The sequence below is a fragment of the Temnothorax curvispinosus genome, unplaced genomic scaffold, assembly GCF_003070985.1.
Source record: "Temnothorax curvispinosus isolate PA1 unplaced genomic scaffold, ASM307098v1 QBEX01008784.1, whole genome shotgun sequence".
NCBI classification, from domain to species: Eukaryota; Metazoa; Arthropoda; class Insecta; order Hymenoptera; family Formicidae; genus Temnothorax; species Temnothorax curvispinosus.
This window is the reverse complement of record NW_020218564.1, coordinates 953,752-971,875: the sequence shown is the minus strand read 5'-3', so window position 1 is coordinate 971,875 and position 18,124 is coordinate 953,752. Positions and strand designations below refer to the sequence as shown.

Genomic DNA, 18,124 nt, shown 5'->3' with positions numbered 1-18,124 from the left:
CTGTCTGCCGGAACTGACTAATAGCTCTTCGTGCTGCAGCCTGCAGGAGACAAATTTTTAAAATTTTACAAACAAAATTACTCGCAAATCTGACTATTTCTTTTTGGCCATTCGGTAGCAAAATCTTTAAGAAAAGATTGAATATTGTTATTATAATCGGACGACAAAATTTTTATTATGTGTACATATGTATACATGTCATACAAAACAGAGGTAAAAGTATATATTTTCTACTATTAATCCATTTACAATTATTCTCAGTTTGTACTGACGCGTTTTTTGGCTTTAATGGCCAGAACCATTTGTTTAAACTATCAGGACTAGAACTATTGAAAAGGAAGTCAGAACTCTCAATTGTTTGTGAGTTTCCGCAGCAAAATAAGACGCTGGCTTCACATACACCTCAAATAAAGATATTAAATCTTTAGTATTTGTTCTAATGTCTTTGCTCAAATTGTCAAAAACAATACTTATCATGGTGATCGATAATACGCAATGTTGAAGTTTCAAATAAATATAATCCATTTTATTAAATTAATTCTTTTACAGTTTGTTCCTAGAGTTTAAAACATTATTTATCTCTGGATCATTCAATTACACAATCGTCTTAATACGTTATAATACTTCAGAATTAGCGATAATTGTTTTACGTTTAATCATAATTATTAGCTTCAGCCTCTTGCATATTATTTTGTCCTTATATATGTACATATAGCGAGTGTTGCTCGCGCTGACAAGATTGAGCATAGCCAATGTCGCATGAATTCATGTGGTAGATTACAGCGATTACAGATACGCCTTCCGTCGTCTATCGCGTTGATAGCAACGTCGTAATCGTCACCGTTGTCATAATTGCCTTATTAAACGATCTATCCTATTCTTTCACGATTTAGTATGCACACGTTGACTAGTAATACACAGTTTGGCATCGTTAATCGTATTTCAATCTATGATTGCATTAATCAGTGGCGTAGAAACGCGGCGCACTCGTTTGCGTTAACTCATTATTCGCTATTATTATTATGACGTATACATAACCATTCATAAATGTCGATAAAATCTTTTTTTTTAAAGAGTAAACGATTGCTACATTTTTATCTAGCACATAAGAAATTTTCCAAGCTCGTCAATGTTAATAATTAACTAGTACGTTTGTCAAAATTTTATCTCGAAAGCATTTAATGTGTCTGCCTCGCGGTGCGTGTACATTCGCTGTTATTACATAATTTTATTTTATTTTTACTCGAAAATGTCGCATATATCGGAATAATGTTTGATTTGTTAATACAATTTGCACTTGAGCGTTAATGACATGTGCGTATACCTTATATCTTATATTCGACTTTAAGAATCGCTTGTTTGGAATTTTCCAAAGGCACGTATATAACGATACTTGCTTTATGTATGTATAAACTTATAAAAGCATTCGTCTCTCGGAACTATTAAACTCCCCTCATGTGGATCTAAAAATAGTGCGCTCGACATCGAACTACATATAATACACAGCCACGTTAACCGCGTCAAAACTGCGCTCTTACATCCTATTCTCGACGTCGTCGCATAGCAATCTCATTGTCAGTACATAAAAAAAATACCCACTAGTACTTGAATATACGTATTATAACTTCATAATAACATCTACCTACAGATGACAAGTGACGCAAGTGTCAATTTACTATTTACTATTTACTATTTAACTAATAAATATTAATTTTTTAGCGATAACTAATTAGATCAATAATCACTGTTTTCTAATGTGTTTGTAGCAATAATTAATTCTTTATAAAAATTTATCAAGTAATAATATATTCCATATTATTTTATCTTAGAAAGAAGTAATATAAATATAATTTTTATTTTCATGGAAAATTTCGCCTACTTGTACGTAGGTTCATATTCAAACGGTACTACTATGTTGCGACTCGCGAATTCTACGCCACTACGCGAAAGCGATTTGATACTGGCTGGGACTTTGGTATAGGAATGGGCGAGAGGTTTCCACTCGCGTCCGATCGATTCGCCGATCAATGAGTAACGTAGACTAGATCGCTACCGCGAAAGATCGTCTCGATCACGGACTTTCGGTTGAATTCACCACCCCGGGACTCCATCGCGGCCACTAGTCGCTGATATCGGTTCCAGGCGGTCACCGACGCCACTTCCTTTTCCGGCCGGTCCTTAATCTTCTCGTCGCCGCCGCTGGTGACCGCAGCCTCGGAAGTCTGACACACAGCCTCTGCATCCGGTATCATCTACGAAGTTGCGATCGAATGATTCGATATTGTCATTGGAATTCTCCATGATCGACGGCGCAGGAAATTATCGCGCGCATTGTTTTATCAAGAGACACGGTAGATTTTGACACCCGAGATTTTGAGAGCTCAATAACGAGTGATTATAATTACGGAAAATTCCCAAAGGTGCTTGCAGGATTTTTATTATATTTTTTTATGATTTTTTATCTATATCTCATGTGTAAAATGCAACGTAAATTTCTAAGACATCAAATAAGAAATGATATGCTATTACCGACAAATTAAAATCGGATAGTTTCAAATAGAATTATCAAGGAATGCTGCAGTTTTATCTTCTCTTGACTTTGTATTTATTTCAACGGCATCCGTTCCGTTTTGATTGTATCAGATTGGCCGGCAATCGAGCGGAAGGAAGTCCTAGAAGGTTTATACGAAACGAGCATGACCAATGTTTGCTGAATGCATCGTAGACGCGTGTAACGCTACCCTAAACCCCGAGTCTGAAATCAATACTCGAACGGCATATTACACTGTTACTAAGGATGCCCATCCCCATCCCCATCCCCATCCTCATCCCCATTGCCAGATTTTGCGTCACCCCTGCGCCACTTTAACCAACTTGGAGTTCAACGACCAACGCGAGCCCGTGCCAATTGCCGTGATATCACGGTACCGCAATCATTATTTTTTTATTATTATTCACTTAACTTTTAATTATCGATATCGACAGATCATTTGGCTTTATAACGGTCAATTACAACCATTTACAACAATTAATTTCATAAATAATTAGGCAACGGTAATACACGCGATTGTTACTATTAATAAACAAATATGATTAATATGAATTATAACAAGATAATAATTACAAAAACTACTCCCTTGGTTTATTCACGTGTAAAATTCATGCGAATAGCAAAATCACTTTATACGTTTCATGTAAACCTATAATATCTCGATGATCAATCGACAATGCAGAAGAGATCCATTATCCATTATTACTAAACCCGTTATCTAATTATTGTCCCGTTAGTTAATTAACAGAGAATCAAATATTCGCTTTGCGTGCCTTCGACTTCGCGTTCGGACCTCTAATCATTTCTCGCTGCTCACCTTCGCGTGGTTTGGTTTCCGCCGGTTCTCGCGCGACCTCGCGATTCAAGGGTCAAGGTTGCCCTACTCCTCCGCAGCCTGAATTTCCGTTCTTCTGGAACAATTTATATCGGAACCGGATTTATCTAGCGAGACGCGTAGACCAGACCTGCGTGCGGTCCAACAGTAACTGAGGAAGCTCGACCAATGCGTCGACCATCAGCTGGATCTCCGCGATGACTTTTCCCCCCTCTGATGGTGCCCAGAACCTACATGTGGCTACCATATGGGAGGGGAACGACGGAGGGGGTGCCGTTGAGAAACAATGCCGGATACGTGGAGGGATCACCTCGTTCTCTCACCCCTCTAGTCTCACCCTAGACGAGACGAGGCTGGCTGGGGTTCGTTTCCGGTTTTTCGCTTGCCACTCGCGTGTCGCGGATTTTTTTCAGCGACGCCTCAAATCCGACAAGAGATGAGATTGCTTCCAATCGATACGCACGCGAGTTTATGTTTTACGAGCCGTTTTATGCGCGTTTACTGGTTACCTGATTAACTGGTGTTATAATCACGAAGCTCTTCGCGTTTCAGTGAAGAGGTATCATTGTACTCGATTGTGTAACTATTCATTCTACATTGATCCTCACGACAGTTTCCCGTAATTGTAAATGAACAAATTAATTAATAACTATCTACTTTTAACAAATTGTCTTTATTCTTCTTACATAAAATTTTTAAATTAATTAGTTTTAACTTGTTTTAATTTCTTAATTAATAAACAAACGACAAAAAAGTATTATCATTCTTTTTATGTGACATATTAATTTGTGTGTGTATATATACAATATATATATATATATATATATATATATATATATATATATGCATAAGAATTTTTATATTTAGTGACGAATCTTCATCAAGATCCACGAGCCAGGATCCACAAGCCCTCGATTTAGAGACGAAAGGTGTTCAGCACGAGCCACGATCGTTTCTTCCGGGCAGCTGCCGCTATTTTTCGAAAATAAAGGTGGGCCCCGCCGTCTGTCCGCGGACCCGCCACGTGTAAAGATCTTTATCTCATTCCGTCGGTTTTTTTCCAATTTTAATTAACCGTCTTGATTATTCGTCTCGACGTAAGGAACGCGGTTTATTTGCCGTGTCAACGTTACACGTCTTCACGATTACACAAAATTACAAAGCGACGCGAGTGCAATATAGCGACTTAGCCGAGGACTCGGCCCAATCTCCTCCACACGGTTAGTAGATTCTGCGTTAGCAGATGTATACTTCCGGCAGCTGTAAAAGTGGTGTTGTACTTCTTTTATAGGTGCACGCGCCCTCGACACGCACGCGGCGAGACAATGAACACAGATTGGCCATTAGATCCGCATCTGGCGGATTTCGTGAAAGATCAATTTTCTATACCGAGGTACCACGTCAACGCTCGATTCGATCAGATCAAATAAATTGAACGTTTATGTAATTTTTCCGCAATGTCTTTTTGCAGACCCATTAAGGAGTTGATTAAGTTTGTCATCTGTAGAATTCAACGCACAGTCTATTGAATACTCGTAGGTATCTTTTTCATCAGCAGATGGATGCACAAAATAACGACCGTTCATTATATGAATTTTTTAAATATCTTCCATCTTCTTGATGCACAGCATGCTGCTACCATCTGCGCAGTGGTATGCACGAGCTTCTTTCCGCTACTTTAGTTTCTAAAACAATTTTTTGCACAGCCCGACCAAACTCTTCGAGTTGTCTCTCTCACAAATAAATTTTATCATACACATTCCATTAAATTCCATTGCGACGTTAGCTTTATTATGCGAGACGCATTATCAATAATTTTATTTCTTCTTTGTTTAAAATTCTTCGTCTTTGGTTATCAACCGTATACAAAAATATAAATGTAAATCGAAACTTATTAATACTCTTACGTATAGATATCATATCATATCGAAACATCATGATATAATTTTCTTCTTCTTTTCTCCATTAAGAAATTCTAAAATTGGAGAGGTAAAACTTAGATAAGTTTTATAATTTTGCGTTTTACAAATACCGTTTGAATAATCCGTTTGAGAGTTTTCGGGTAAAGATGGCCTGCGGGCTTTATATTACGCAATACGGGATCTATCGCATATCTGCATCTGCGTACGCTGGGTCGCTCTGTACCGGTTCACGGACGGGCCAATTCAGCCAATTTACTTGATTTCCCCGTTGCTGTCACAATGGACATGGCCCCTATGGCCTACGGTATGGCCGTGCTCGCCACGGTGGCCTGGCGTCTTTCGTCTTCGACATGGGACCGCTGCGCCGCGCCGCGGAATGCAGACGTCTCGAATTAAATACGCGTCACTTAAGGCAAGCCTGTCTGCCCACCCGCGCCTATTATTGTCACAATTCGTTTTTGGCGTTGATATTCCCACAGCACCTCCATGTAGCAAGGAGATTAAGGCGACATTTGTTTTTCTAAAGTCGCCCGTATTCTCGAGTCGAGCGACAAGAAAGATTAATTTTTTTTTATAAAGAAAGAGCTGAGATGTCACACACATTCAACTGTAATTTTTATTTATTTATTTTTTAATAACGATGATTATTTTTTATTCTATTTTTCTATTCATATCTTTTAATTATTGCAGCCTTTGTAATAAAATTAAGCATTTCTCGTAGTCATATGTTAATTTTATATTGCAATCTGAAATAGAACATAGGATTATACATCTATACAGTTTGGTTTTCACGCTCAAACTTGTGATATGTATGTCGCTTATTTCTACAATTAAAAGGTTGACTTCTAAAATATTTAGGTCGTTATGTTGGGGGATTATAACAGTAAAATCGACACGTCGATTTTTTTCCAATATAATCAATATGATCCGCGGAATGCAACGTCAACGGCCGTCGCCCGAGCGCAATGTCCTCTCAACCCTTTTTTCGTATTCTCACCCCCGCAGCTGACGACGAGCTGACGGGATACCACCTGACGGTTACCACCCGGGACAGCTGTTCTCTCCCCTTCGCGAGGCTCGCGTACATCATCTCCTTCCTCCGTCGTCTCTCGCGCTGGCCCAATGCGTTCAAAAAACCGAAACGATTTCATATGGCAAAAAAGTCAAAAAAACCGCATGCTTTATCTCGGATAGCAGGATGTTCCGCGGTAGGAACGAAAGGGGAGAAATTATCGACAGTATATACAGTGGGATCACATAGTGTAGCAACATATGTATATTCAATATTTATTACGATTGTAATGAAACTAAAGTTTGAATATTTTAATTGAAAGATAAATTATAGCATGTTTATACAGCAAAAGATAGAATGAAATTACAATGTCTCTTGACAACATATCCGTCGGTATATCTATTATCCCCTATCGTCAGGTCTCTTCTTCGGGTACCAAGTCCTTCTGTCTCCCTCGAACAAACCCAGCAGCGATCATAGAATCGCGAAATGGCCAGGAGGTCGGCGAACGCGTTTCGAGGATTGCGAGACGGTAAGAAAGAAAGCACATAGATTCTCCTGGTAACAGTAGTCGGCGAACTGCTGCCCTGGCTTATTTTCGCTGGACGCGAACGTCGAAGACAACAAAAGTACCTCGACGGAGCAGATGCATGGCATGTGCTACGAACCGACACCAGATGCCCCATTGGCGTAGAGAGATCCCTCCTCGACGGACGACCCCGATAAAGGTGGACGGCGCGCGATTCCTTTCAAGCTAGTCGCGTGCCAGATCCACAACCGTTTCTTCGTTCGCGTATGTTCCCTTCCACAAGTCCCATTACATATCACATCGCATCGCGGGCCGTTGTTACGTTATTATACATTGGAAACGTCCAATGGGCCCTCAAACAGCTAACTTTGCTAGTCGAGTCTAGTTTTCTTTACTACAAATACTGATTAACATTTATAAACATATTTCAAAACATGTATGTCATGTACATACACATATATATATCGTATTGCATTTATGACAAATTAAAATTAAAAACAAAATTTTCCTGACAAATCAACAACTGAGAAAAAAGTCAAATATATTGATTTAGCTCAGTAAATACGTTGTTAAAAACTTTCCATTTTATTATAAAAGTGTTACATTTATATCACCACGTAAACGCGACGTACACATAACGTTTGGTATAAGAATATTTCAGAGATAAAATTACGATTTTACGAGTTGTGCCCCTGATTTGATTTATTAGAATCCGATTGTGATTAAATGTAATTAAAATCAAATTTCTAAGAATTATCTAAAAATACAGTTTTTGCAGCGGATTGAATGGTTAGATTGAACACTTCGGCCAAGTTTAAGTTTAAGGACTGGGAAGACGAGAACGAGACGACGGGCTTAATTAATTTATCGGTCGTTTATTTACTGGTCAATGTTATCTACAGAGCTTTATTGTAAAAGTAACAATAGTTGTGTATAAGTTAAAACGATATTATACATATGTACAGCTTGCTATTCGGTCGCGTGGGAAGAACGTCGCGCGTCGACTACTTCCCATAAAAAAATTGTGGGGAAAAAAAAACTTAAAAATTTCTCCGCAATTCACTCACAGTCGTAATTTTTCGATCCTTTGCACGCAATCAATCGCGATATAAAGTCTCTTTGATTTTTTGACAAGTGACGCACGATCGAAGTCGATCGTCGATCCTGAGTCACTGACGATCAAGTTTCATTTATCTCGTTTGCTTTTACTCTTTTTATTAACGCATCAGGATCGATTCAACGCTGCAATTGACGTACGATCCTGATCAATTTCCCGTACATGAGGAATGATGATCGTACGATCTAAATAACGATTAAGATGTGGAAATGTCTGAGGTTTCACGATGAGCTTTTTGTAGATGGTTGAGACGTGTTAAGGCGGCCGACGTGCACCCTTTCGCACGCATCGTTGTTTAAGCAACATTACTCTAAACAAAACCACCCTTTTATTATACTACTAGTGTCATTAAGAAGACACACATTTCAGGCCATCCGAATTGGACTCCTCGTGAGATCTCGTTATTGCCATATGTTGTAATTTCTTTTACAAATAAAGATTCGCTGATCTATGACCGAATAAGTTCCTATCTAAGTCTCGGAGCTCTCGTCGTCTCTCGCCTAATCCAAATTATATACAATATTTTCGGGGGCTAAACGTTTCTCATTTCTATTGTCGACACTGCTGTATAGCCAATTTCTTCGTATACGATCTGACTGAAAAATGTTTCGTGCATATAATCGCCGACAAAATGGCACAATTCAAAAAAGATATCTTTAAATTCTTTAAATTATTTGAGAGAAAAATGTCATTTGCAGATATAATTTATAAATAATTATTTTTATTTTTATATTATTTGTATAAACGTAATTTCTTGATTTGTAAAAAATTACTTCTTATTATAACAATCGAAAACATTCTGCAATATTCTGTCGGCGATCACCGATGCTTATCTCACTTCTTTCTCGTATCAAGTACGTAACGTTCTTTTTTTTTCTTTTCTCTGTCATCCCGTTTATTGTATTTTAATTCTTTCGACCTTTTTATTTATGACAGACTAAACTAGGAATTTGTTTTAAGAATAATTTTAATTGTGATTCGCCGGTCGTTTCTCTACAGTTTGATGATTCTAACTGCTAGAAATATTTTCTTTTATGATACCCGAAGCCATCTTCTCGGGAAATATTATCAGGAATTAACTATCACCACTTTTTGAAAACGAAAATGGAAAAAAAGATCTTAATCCTTGATTGAGACGTTCAAGAAACTTGAAGGTTTTCAATAACTCGTTACGAAAAAGAAACGGCGTTCATATCGATCCAGCGTATGAACGCTTATAATTCGAAATTATAATCGTCGAAAGCTAAAATTATTCGAATATTCGAATCGAATTATTTATTATATTAAATAAATCGTTATGGCTCAAGAAAATTGAAATTTTTCTTCAAAAGAGGACGAAATATGTAAGAAAGCAAAGAGTCTTGTGCAAACGATTTCACAACACGCCACGTCCTTATGCTCGTTTTATTTAAATAACAAGATTAATTTTTTTATCTTAGATTTCTCTCTCGAAAATTCTTTAATGAGACACGTCGCAAGAAATAAATTTAATCGCTCGCTACCTTAATGCTGAAGCCTCATCAATCCAGAAGCAGACTCATGTCCTGCGACTTGGTGTCCGTATACCCGGTGTGTTGAGTGAACGCTCTCTCCCTCTGCAGATCTAGGTAATTTTTCATGGCGATAACCGTAGGATGATGAAGCGGTAGGCCCTCGTCTTCGACGAGATACCGGAGAGCCTCGGTGGCGCAAGCATCCCATCCTGCTGTCCAGGAATCGGGATTCTGCTCCTGCTGGCTGCTGAAGGACTTTTCAGTCTGCTGGATCGTGACTGCTGGATTGTCCGTCCACAGGCGATGATCTAAGTTCGAAGAATCAAAGGCTCGACCGTGTTCCTGACGGAGGTTCCCGAAATTTGTAAACTTTGTGAAGTTCGCGTTTTGTTCATTGAGATCGTTGAAATAATCAAGATCGTTGTGATCGAAACCGTTTTGACAAACAGATGTTTTTGAATGGTCCACTTGATTTTGAAGGCAACCGCGACCGAGATAACTCGTATCCTGCAGCATCTCCACATTACGTATCACACTTTGATCTTGATACGTCACTCTGCTGCTCGAAGATTGTTTTTGAGAGTATTTGAGTTCCTGGGCTAGGGATGCAGCGAGTTGATGCAGCAATTTGGCATTATCCGTTTCCTCGTCGTCTTCCTCGAGCTCATCGATGTCTACCTCAACACCCTCATCCTCCGACGATGACAGAAGGTCTTCGTCGTCTTCGCCCATTCCTAACAAGGTCAGTAACCGTTCGGCGGCATCTACGCAGGTTGCAAATGGCCTAAATTATCTGTTAATGCGAGAAGATTGACTCGAAAAAATAAAACCCGAAGAAGTGAAAAATTCTTTTAACAAACAAAGACTGATCACATGAAGATATCTGTAGATAAAATAATGGCAAAATCAATTATTCTAGAATCAAAATTTGCATGGCATGTGAAATAAAATAGAAAGTTAAGATTAATACTATAACAGACTGTTATATGTATATCAATAATGTAACAATAAGATAGATAAGAATACAACAATAAAACAAAAGTTGATTCTGAGAATGGTATAATCCACTGTGTAAAGCAATATTTTACGACATCATATTATAATACTTGCAAGAGAAGTTCTCATGCTCTAGAAAAGAAGCGATCTTTATTTGCACTTTGTTGTAAAACGTCACCGGTATTTCCTATAATAACGTTGGATCCGTGCTGTTTTTTTAAATGTTGGATTGGCCTATTTCTTAAATACTAGAGTTAGCGTGCAAATATTCCGCGAATAAGATTATTGTAATAAACTTGTAATAAAAGGGCTTGTAAACGTTTTTTATTTTAATTTTGTTGAACATTAAATTAACTGTTGTAGCAATATATAAATAATAAAATATTAATAGCAATTTTTCAAAATAAAGTATAAATTTATTTCCACTTTCTTTTAAGCTTTAACATTTTATATTTTTTATTTTTATATTTAAAAAAGCTTGTTTCCATATTTGTATAACAGCCATCTAATTAGTTTGCTAAATTGAAAGATTTTCAAGGCGATAAAATATGATTCGCCAGAAAGCGCAATGGGAGCGCAATATCCAAGTCGCCTCGATTAAAACTTTTAATAAGGTGCAAATGACGTAGATACCTTCTATAGTAGCGTAACAGTGCGAAACTTTGTACCCATATTTATTCGTAAAGCGGTAACGCACGAGTAAGCCATTAAAATTTATTAGGTCGACGTCATTAATCACAGAATATAAGTCGGATACTGCTCGCTAGGAGAATAGCTTTGCGTTGCCGCTTATACTGTAGTTCGGCCGATTTTCTCCTGAAATATGAGTTCTCTATGCTAATGTCGGCTTTCTGTGTACGTACAGCTACAAAAATTTCTATTCGCCGACAAGAATTATGGTCCTCCTTCGTCGGAGCAATTTCAAGCGATGTCACTAAACGATATAGATTATAATACGACTTTAAAATGCGCGTAAACAAATTTACGGTCACGATGACGCCGATATTGATTGACCGTGATAAAAGTCGATCTGAGTATAACTTAAGTCACAATATGTTACATCATTATTGATGATCGAGTATAATTTTATGACTGTGTTATCGTAAATCGCACTTGCTTAATTGCGTCAAGAATACACAAATAATTCTGTTATTCAGAGGTAATTTCATACGTCAAAAATAATTAATATTTTATATAGTTAACACACGATACATTTTATAAATATTTTATAAATTATAAATTGAGTACGATAGGTACATAAGTTTCTCTTGCACATGCGACAAATTATTACAATAATCGGTGCACTTTCTTGGCATATAACGTCATGGTAGTACTATAATTTTCTATCTTTATTTCCTACAGTCCGCACACATATTTTTTGAGTAGAAACAAACAGTTCGTTCGTTAAGTACCTTTCAGTCCTTTTAAATCGTCACTTAACCTAACCCAACCCAATCCAAACTTTGCTACGTCTCGTAGACTATAGGAACGGGACACGGGACATTTAAATGCGGGTATCCCTGTGGGAACGTTCGGCACGGAGAGTCGCATTGATGCCTCCTGAAGAGGGAGAGAGAAAGAGATGTCTGATGAAAAAAAGAAGAATCAACGAACTTGCTCTCGCGACTGGTCCAGACTTTTCTATTATCGTTAAGAAAAAAAAGAACAAGTACAACGCGGGTAATATACGTTCGGGCCTGTTTGAAAAACGTTGATCGACTACCTTTGTGACGTCGAGAAAAGATGGTAATAATGAGGAGATAGATAATTTGTCTCTAAACACGTATACTCTTTTCCAATTTTTTTCGATTGTCGTTTACGTTAATTTGAATTACTATATTAATTTATGTATATTGGAATTAGACTATTATTTTTTTTTTACATAAAATTTTTGCATGCTCGCATTTCAAGTATGTCTTTTTATTATTTTAATTTTTAATTTGGCATTGATGTATATCTGAACTTAATCATATTATTTAAATATATTTAAAAATTGGACTGATCTTTTCTAAATATATTTCTTCATTTGTGTTGATTCGTTTATTAGATGATTTCTATAATTGTAACGTTAATCACACACACAACTCATTAAATTCTTCTATCCGAATCCCGCGACCAAACGCATTTAATCGCCGCAATCGCCACTTTTCGATCGAAATCGTTCCCGTTCCCAGGAACAGGTATCTTAAAGTTACCCTCGCCGAATAAACGACCTTACCGCTCTCGCGATGGTGTGTGAACGGGCGAGTAGCACACATGTACGGTACCGATGCATCGAATCACATTATGACACACCACACAAGGACGAGGGAGATGAGAAAGAGGAGAGGACTCGTGCGAAATGCGGCGATTCGCAGAGCGGATGCGACAGGGTGTGGGTTTCGAGCGACAGGTAGTTCCCGTGGGACGTTTATGGGGCAGGATTCCCACAGGACCGCAAAACCGGGCCGTCGCGTCGGCCTCATTGCGGCGGACTTACTCATCGAATCGCGGTCCGGTTGTTACAATAATGCATTCTCCCGGTTATTGTCGTCGATTCAACGCGAGAGTCCACCGCGCCTTTATTCGCAGATGCAATGCTTTACTTCACATTTGTGTCTTAAAAAGAGGTTAAATTTATCGTGTTCACTGGTCAATTCAAACTTTCAAATTTTCAAAATTGTTTTATATCTCAGAAAACAATAAAATGTTACAAAAATAGGAAACAAAGTCATAAAAATAACGGAAACGGAAAAATAACGAAAGTATTGAATAATAATGTAATTAGAAACAATCACATTGAACAATTGACACAATACACAAACATAATTATTATCACGTTCTCACTTCAAGCTCGCATTTTATAAGTATTTTATAAGATCTACTGTATTTCGTATATTATACGGATTACTGATGTCATTCACATATAAATCCAACGCCAACAAAGAAATAAAAATATCTACTCTTTCAAATCCTGAATTTTAAAAATAATATAGATTTTTAATGGTTTATTTATAATTGTGCAATTATCTAGGCATGGATATTTGTAACGCACAAATAATATTTAGATGTAAAAGTATACATATAAATAAATACAATAGAAGTATACAATAAATAAATTACCTCGTATTGTACGTGAATTATCCGTGATGTCAGTGGCTAAGTCAACAAAGTCCTCCAAACCTCCACTATCTTCTCCGCTATCTCCTCCGCAATCCATCATTGTGTCCTGCACAAAATAATATAAAGAAAAAGAAAAATCCATTCTTTGAAATATATTACAAATGTCAAGCTCAAGACTAAATAAAATAAAAATTAAATTAATAAAATCTTGATAATTGTTACTTATTTGATTACGTCAATTGAGAGGTAATTAATCACGAAATCAATTTAATTGTGCAGTTATATTACTAAAGCAAAATTGACAATGTAGTAAAAAGCTATGCGTAGATTGTCCAATACCACTGATCGCTAAAACATGTCTATTTAACGCAGTATATCGCAATTAAATCATGGGCGCATGGAATTTAATTAAAGTCCGTGTGAACTACGCTCATATTAAGTAGCATGATAAAATGTTACACAACTGTGAAATAAACAATCAAAATAAATACATGACAGGATGTAATAATTAATCGTAGCAAATTTATCAAAATTTTATTTAAAAACTTTCAAAAGGTGTATGTGAAGCTAGCGTCTTATTTTGCGGAAACTCACAAACAATTGAGCTGAGACGCTATAGGTTCACGCAGCGTCTCACTTTGGTCCTACACGAGTTCCGCCACTATACATATCTTAGCAGATTTCGCGAAATCTATAGTTTTATAACAGTTCTATAAAGAGTTCTGCCATATAAAAGCAAAAAAAATTAATTATAAGGTACTAAAAACAAAATTACAATGTAATGAGTATACCGAGTTAAGACGTCAGTTGAAATCTTGGAGTTCCGGTTTATGTAAATATTTTTCGAGTAGTTCTGAGCATATTGAAAAATTTTTTTTAAAGAGTTCCGAGCGTTAGGATCTTTGTGTTATATTTAAAAAAATTAATATTATCCGAAAAGTAATCATTATGACAGAACAAGGTGAGACGCTGGTCTAAATATCGGAGTTCTGGCTTTTATAAAATAGTTCTAGTATAGTTCTGAACATATTTGTGCATTTTCTAAAGAGTTCCCGGCACTAGCAATGTTGTATGATTTTTTAATAAATTAATATCGCTCGTGCACCGAGTACTTAGAGAGAATAGTGTGAGAGGCTTTATTAAAAAATTATACAACACTGCTAGTGCCGGGAACTCTTTAGAAAATGCATAAATACGTTGAGAATTATGCGAGAACTATTTTAAAAAAGCCAGTACTCTGATATTTAAGCTAGCGTCTTACCTTGTTCCGTCATAATGATTACTTTTTGGATAATATTTTTTAAATATAACACAAAGGTCTTAACGCTAACGGGAACTCTTTAGAAAGCGCTTCAGTATACTTAGAACTACTCGAAAAATATTTTACATGAACCGGAACTCCGAGATTTCAACTGGCGTCTCAACTCGGTATATATACTCATTATACATTGTAAGTTTGATTTTAGTATCTTATTATAATTAATTTTTTTGCTTTTATATGGCAGAACTCTTTATAGAACTGTTATAGAACTATAGATCTCGCAAAATCTGATAAGATATAGTGGCGGAACTCGTGTAGGACAAAGTGAAACGCTGCATGAACATGAACCTACACGACAAATTGACAATATTTCCTATACCTGACGAAGGTATCGAGAAGTATTATTATTCATGGCATCTTTGCAATCTATCGTCATGTATCGTCTTCGTGATTAAGTATCAAATGTAAAAACTCTAGTAAAATTTTTTCCAATTATGATTTATTAAAAAATTACAGTCGGTTTTTAATATTCTTTCAGCGAGAAGGATTCGATATCAAATTAAGTAATCGTGAGAATCCGTGAGAATAATGAAAGAAACATCCGGTTTGGTTAGTACTTGGTGGCACTGCCAATCGCCTTATTCTTCGGACCGATTTAAGTACGCCGCAATATCACTTAGTTCCGGAGATTTAACGCGACGACACGAGACACGAGACACGAGTTTGTTCTCGCAGAGCGGAAACGCACGGCACATTAATCTAAATTTCTAAAAGTTTGCGCGAAAGCGAGAACGCACGGCGTGACGCGGTGCGGCGGATCGATTTATGTATAATTATATGTATTATGTATACATACATGTATCGGTTGTTAGTGTTGTTACGTACCTCTGACAGGGCGTCCTCCATCATATCGCTCGTGTCTCTCATGACTCCCGATGGAAACTAGAAACTAGCACCGACAACAATCACTCAACGCCCACGTTCTCCACCGCTCTTCCACGTCTCTCCTCTTCGCTCTATGCTCTATCTATCTATTTTCTTACTTTCCTGCCTCACTTCTGCCTGACGTTTCTCTCGCTCCGTTTCTCTTACACCGTCGTTATACCGATATGCGCGCGCTCCTTCTCTCTCGTTCTCCTGCTCCCCCGAGGCTTCTCCTTTTCTCTCGCAAGTATCCGCGAGTATCAGCTACGCGAGAACAAGAAGGCACGATGACAAGTGCTCGCGGCCGTTTACTCCAGCAGCAGCAGCAGCACCGAGGAGGAATTCCGTGACGTCACGAGCAGCACATTTCCTCCATCGCCAGCGGGCGGGCGGTCTCTCGCGCGTTCGCCGCCGCTTGGGTTGCGTTGCGTGCCGCTACTGCACGGCTTTTGACGGATCGATCGTATCGCGATGTGTCGCTCTCCTTGCGCCTCTTCGCCTCCTTTCGCACCGTCTGCGTCGTCTTCGTCGTCGTCGTCGCGCGAGTCTCCGAAATGTAACTGACCGCGAATTCACGCCTCACGCCAATTTACGCGACGCTCGCCGCGATTCTACCGACACAGCGCGATATACGCGCACGCTGCACTTGGCGGCTGGCGCGTCCCCGCCGCCGTGCAGCGAATCGCTCTCGTTCGCGACGCGTGCTGTGCTCCGTAATCCGTTTTTTGTGGTACCGAACTTCTGAGTTCTGATATCACTCACCACGCGCTACTGCTCGTATAAGCTCCACGATCCATCGGAGTCCGCGACTTCGAAGACACTGATGACTGACACTGGCCGCCTTAGCGCCTCACTTCAGCCGCCTGCCAACGTGCTCGCGCGCTGGGCCGCTGGCAGGTAATGCCGACTGCCGAGAAGAGAATGCCGAGTGCAGCAGGCAGCAGGTCGAGTCGCGTCGCGTCGGTCGAAACCCTCCTGCCACTCCTGCCACTCCTGCCAGAAGGCAGATCTGCCTCCATGACAGTCCCCGTCGTCCCCGACAGCCTCGGCGCACGCTCGTTCTCTTTACTCTCCAGTCTCCAGTCTTCTCTCTGTCTTTCGACCGCCGCGCCGCCTCTGATGACCCTTTTTCTTACTCACTTTGTTTGCTTTTTCTATCTCGCTAGTGTTGAAGATATACCTACGTTGATTCATCCGATTCTTTCTCACTCGCCCCTGCACGTTATTCAGCCTCTTTTGGATAATTTTTGCAATTTTAATTTTCTCATCTCTCGTTACTCAGTCGCCAAAAGCTCAGAAATCTATATCGAGCTGATCTATATCCAAAAATATACAACTTATAAAAGTGAATAATCTTATATTATAAATCTCTATACTTTTTAATTAAATATTTTATATCTTTTATTTATTATTACGTATCTACTATCTTATCTTATCTTATACATATTTTTTTCATTTTCTTATTTTTGACAGCGGGTTTTCTTGACAGGAAGCGTTCTAATTATTTTAATTATAAAATCACACGTATTAGGTGCACATCGCATCTTTCATTCATTTTTAGCTTTCTAGAATCTGAGCCATCAAGGAACTTATCTATAATTTTTTTTGTTTTCTAATTGTCCTAATATAAATTTTAAAGGAAGAAAATGATAAAATCAATAGTTTGGAAATAGAAACATTATGTTGTAGCTCTCTCTTTTTTCTCTCGGCACGTAAGTGTAATACTTGATAAGATATCTTTTTATATATTGTTTTTTCTGTCGATGACAGTGTCGAAACAGTGACGTGTATGTGAAGCTAGCGTCTTATTTTGCGGAAACTCACAAACAATTGAGAGTTCTGGCTTCCTTTTCAATAGTTCTAGAGTTCCTGATAGTTTAAACAAATGGTTCTGGCCATTAAAGCCAAAAAACGCGTCAGTACAAACTGAGACGCTATAGGATCACGCAGCGTCTCACCTTGTTCTGTCATAATGATTACTTTTCGGATAATATTAATTTTTTTAAGTATAACACAAAGATCCTAACGCTCGGAACTCTTTAAAAAAATTTTTCAATATGCTCAGAATTACTCGAAAAATATTTTACATAAACCGGAACTCCGAGATTTCAACTGACGTCTTAACTCGGTATACTCATTACATTGTAATTTTGTTTTTAGTACCTTATACATATATAATTAATTTTTTTGCTTTTATATGGCAGAACTTTTTATAGAACTATTTGTTTAAACTACTAGGAACTCTAGAACTATTGAATGAAAAGGAAACCAGAACTCTTAATTGTTTGTAAGTTTCCGCAAAATGAGACGCTAGCTTCACATACACTTATTTGAGCTTATTTTAAGGATTACATAAGTATTTTAATGGAAAAATAATGGAAA

The 18,124-nt window shown here is 37.9% G+C and overlaps 2 protein-coding genes across 3 annotated transcripts; both read right to left on the bottom strand.

Annotated features, from left to right (window-relative positions):
• Positions 1-511: 511 nt before the first annotated feature.
• LOC112458212 lies at positions 512-3,995 on the bottom strand. Its single transcript, XM_025021690.1, has 2 exons — positions 3,369-3,995; positions 512-2,252 (listed from the first exon to the last, which is right to left on the bottom strand). The coding sequence occupies exon 2, from the start codon at positions 2,250-2,252 to the stop codon at positions 2,025-2,027; it is 228 nt and encodes a 75-aa protein (XP_024877458.1). The 5' UTR covers positions 3,369-3,995; the 3' UTR covers positions 512-2,024.
• A 3,709-nt stretch (positions 3,996-7,704) lies between these two features.
• Positions 7,705-16,793, bottom strand: LOC112458210. Of its 2 annotated transcripts, XM_025021689.1 has the most exons (4): positions 15,862-16,793; positions 15,704-15,767; positions 13,558-13,663; positions 7,705-10,223 (listed from the first exon to the last, which is right to left on the bottom strand). In XM_025021689.1, the coding sequence occupies exons 2-4, from the start codon at positions 15,743-15,745 to the stop codon at positions 9,487-9,489; spliced, it is 885 nt and encodes a 294-aa protein (XP_024877457.1). In that variant the 5' UTR covers positions 15,746-15,767; positions 15,862-16,793; the 3' UTR covers positions 7,705-9,486. The 2 variants fall into 2 exon arrangements, with proteins under 2 accessions (XP_024877457.1, XP_024877456.1); XM_025021688.1 differs by having other exon boundaries at positions 15,704-16,788.
• Between the last annotated feature and the right edge of the window lie 1,331 nt (positions 16,794-18,124).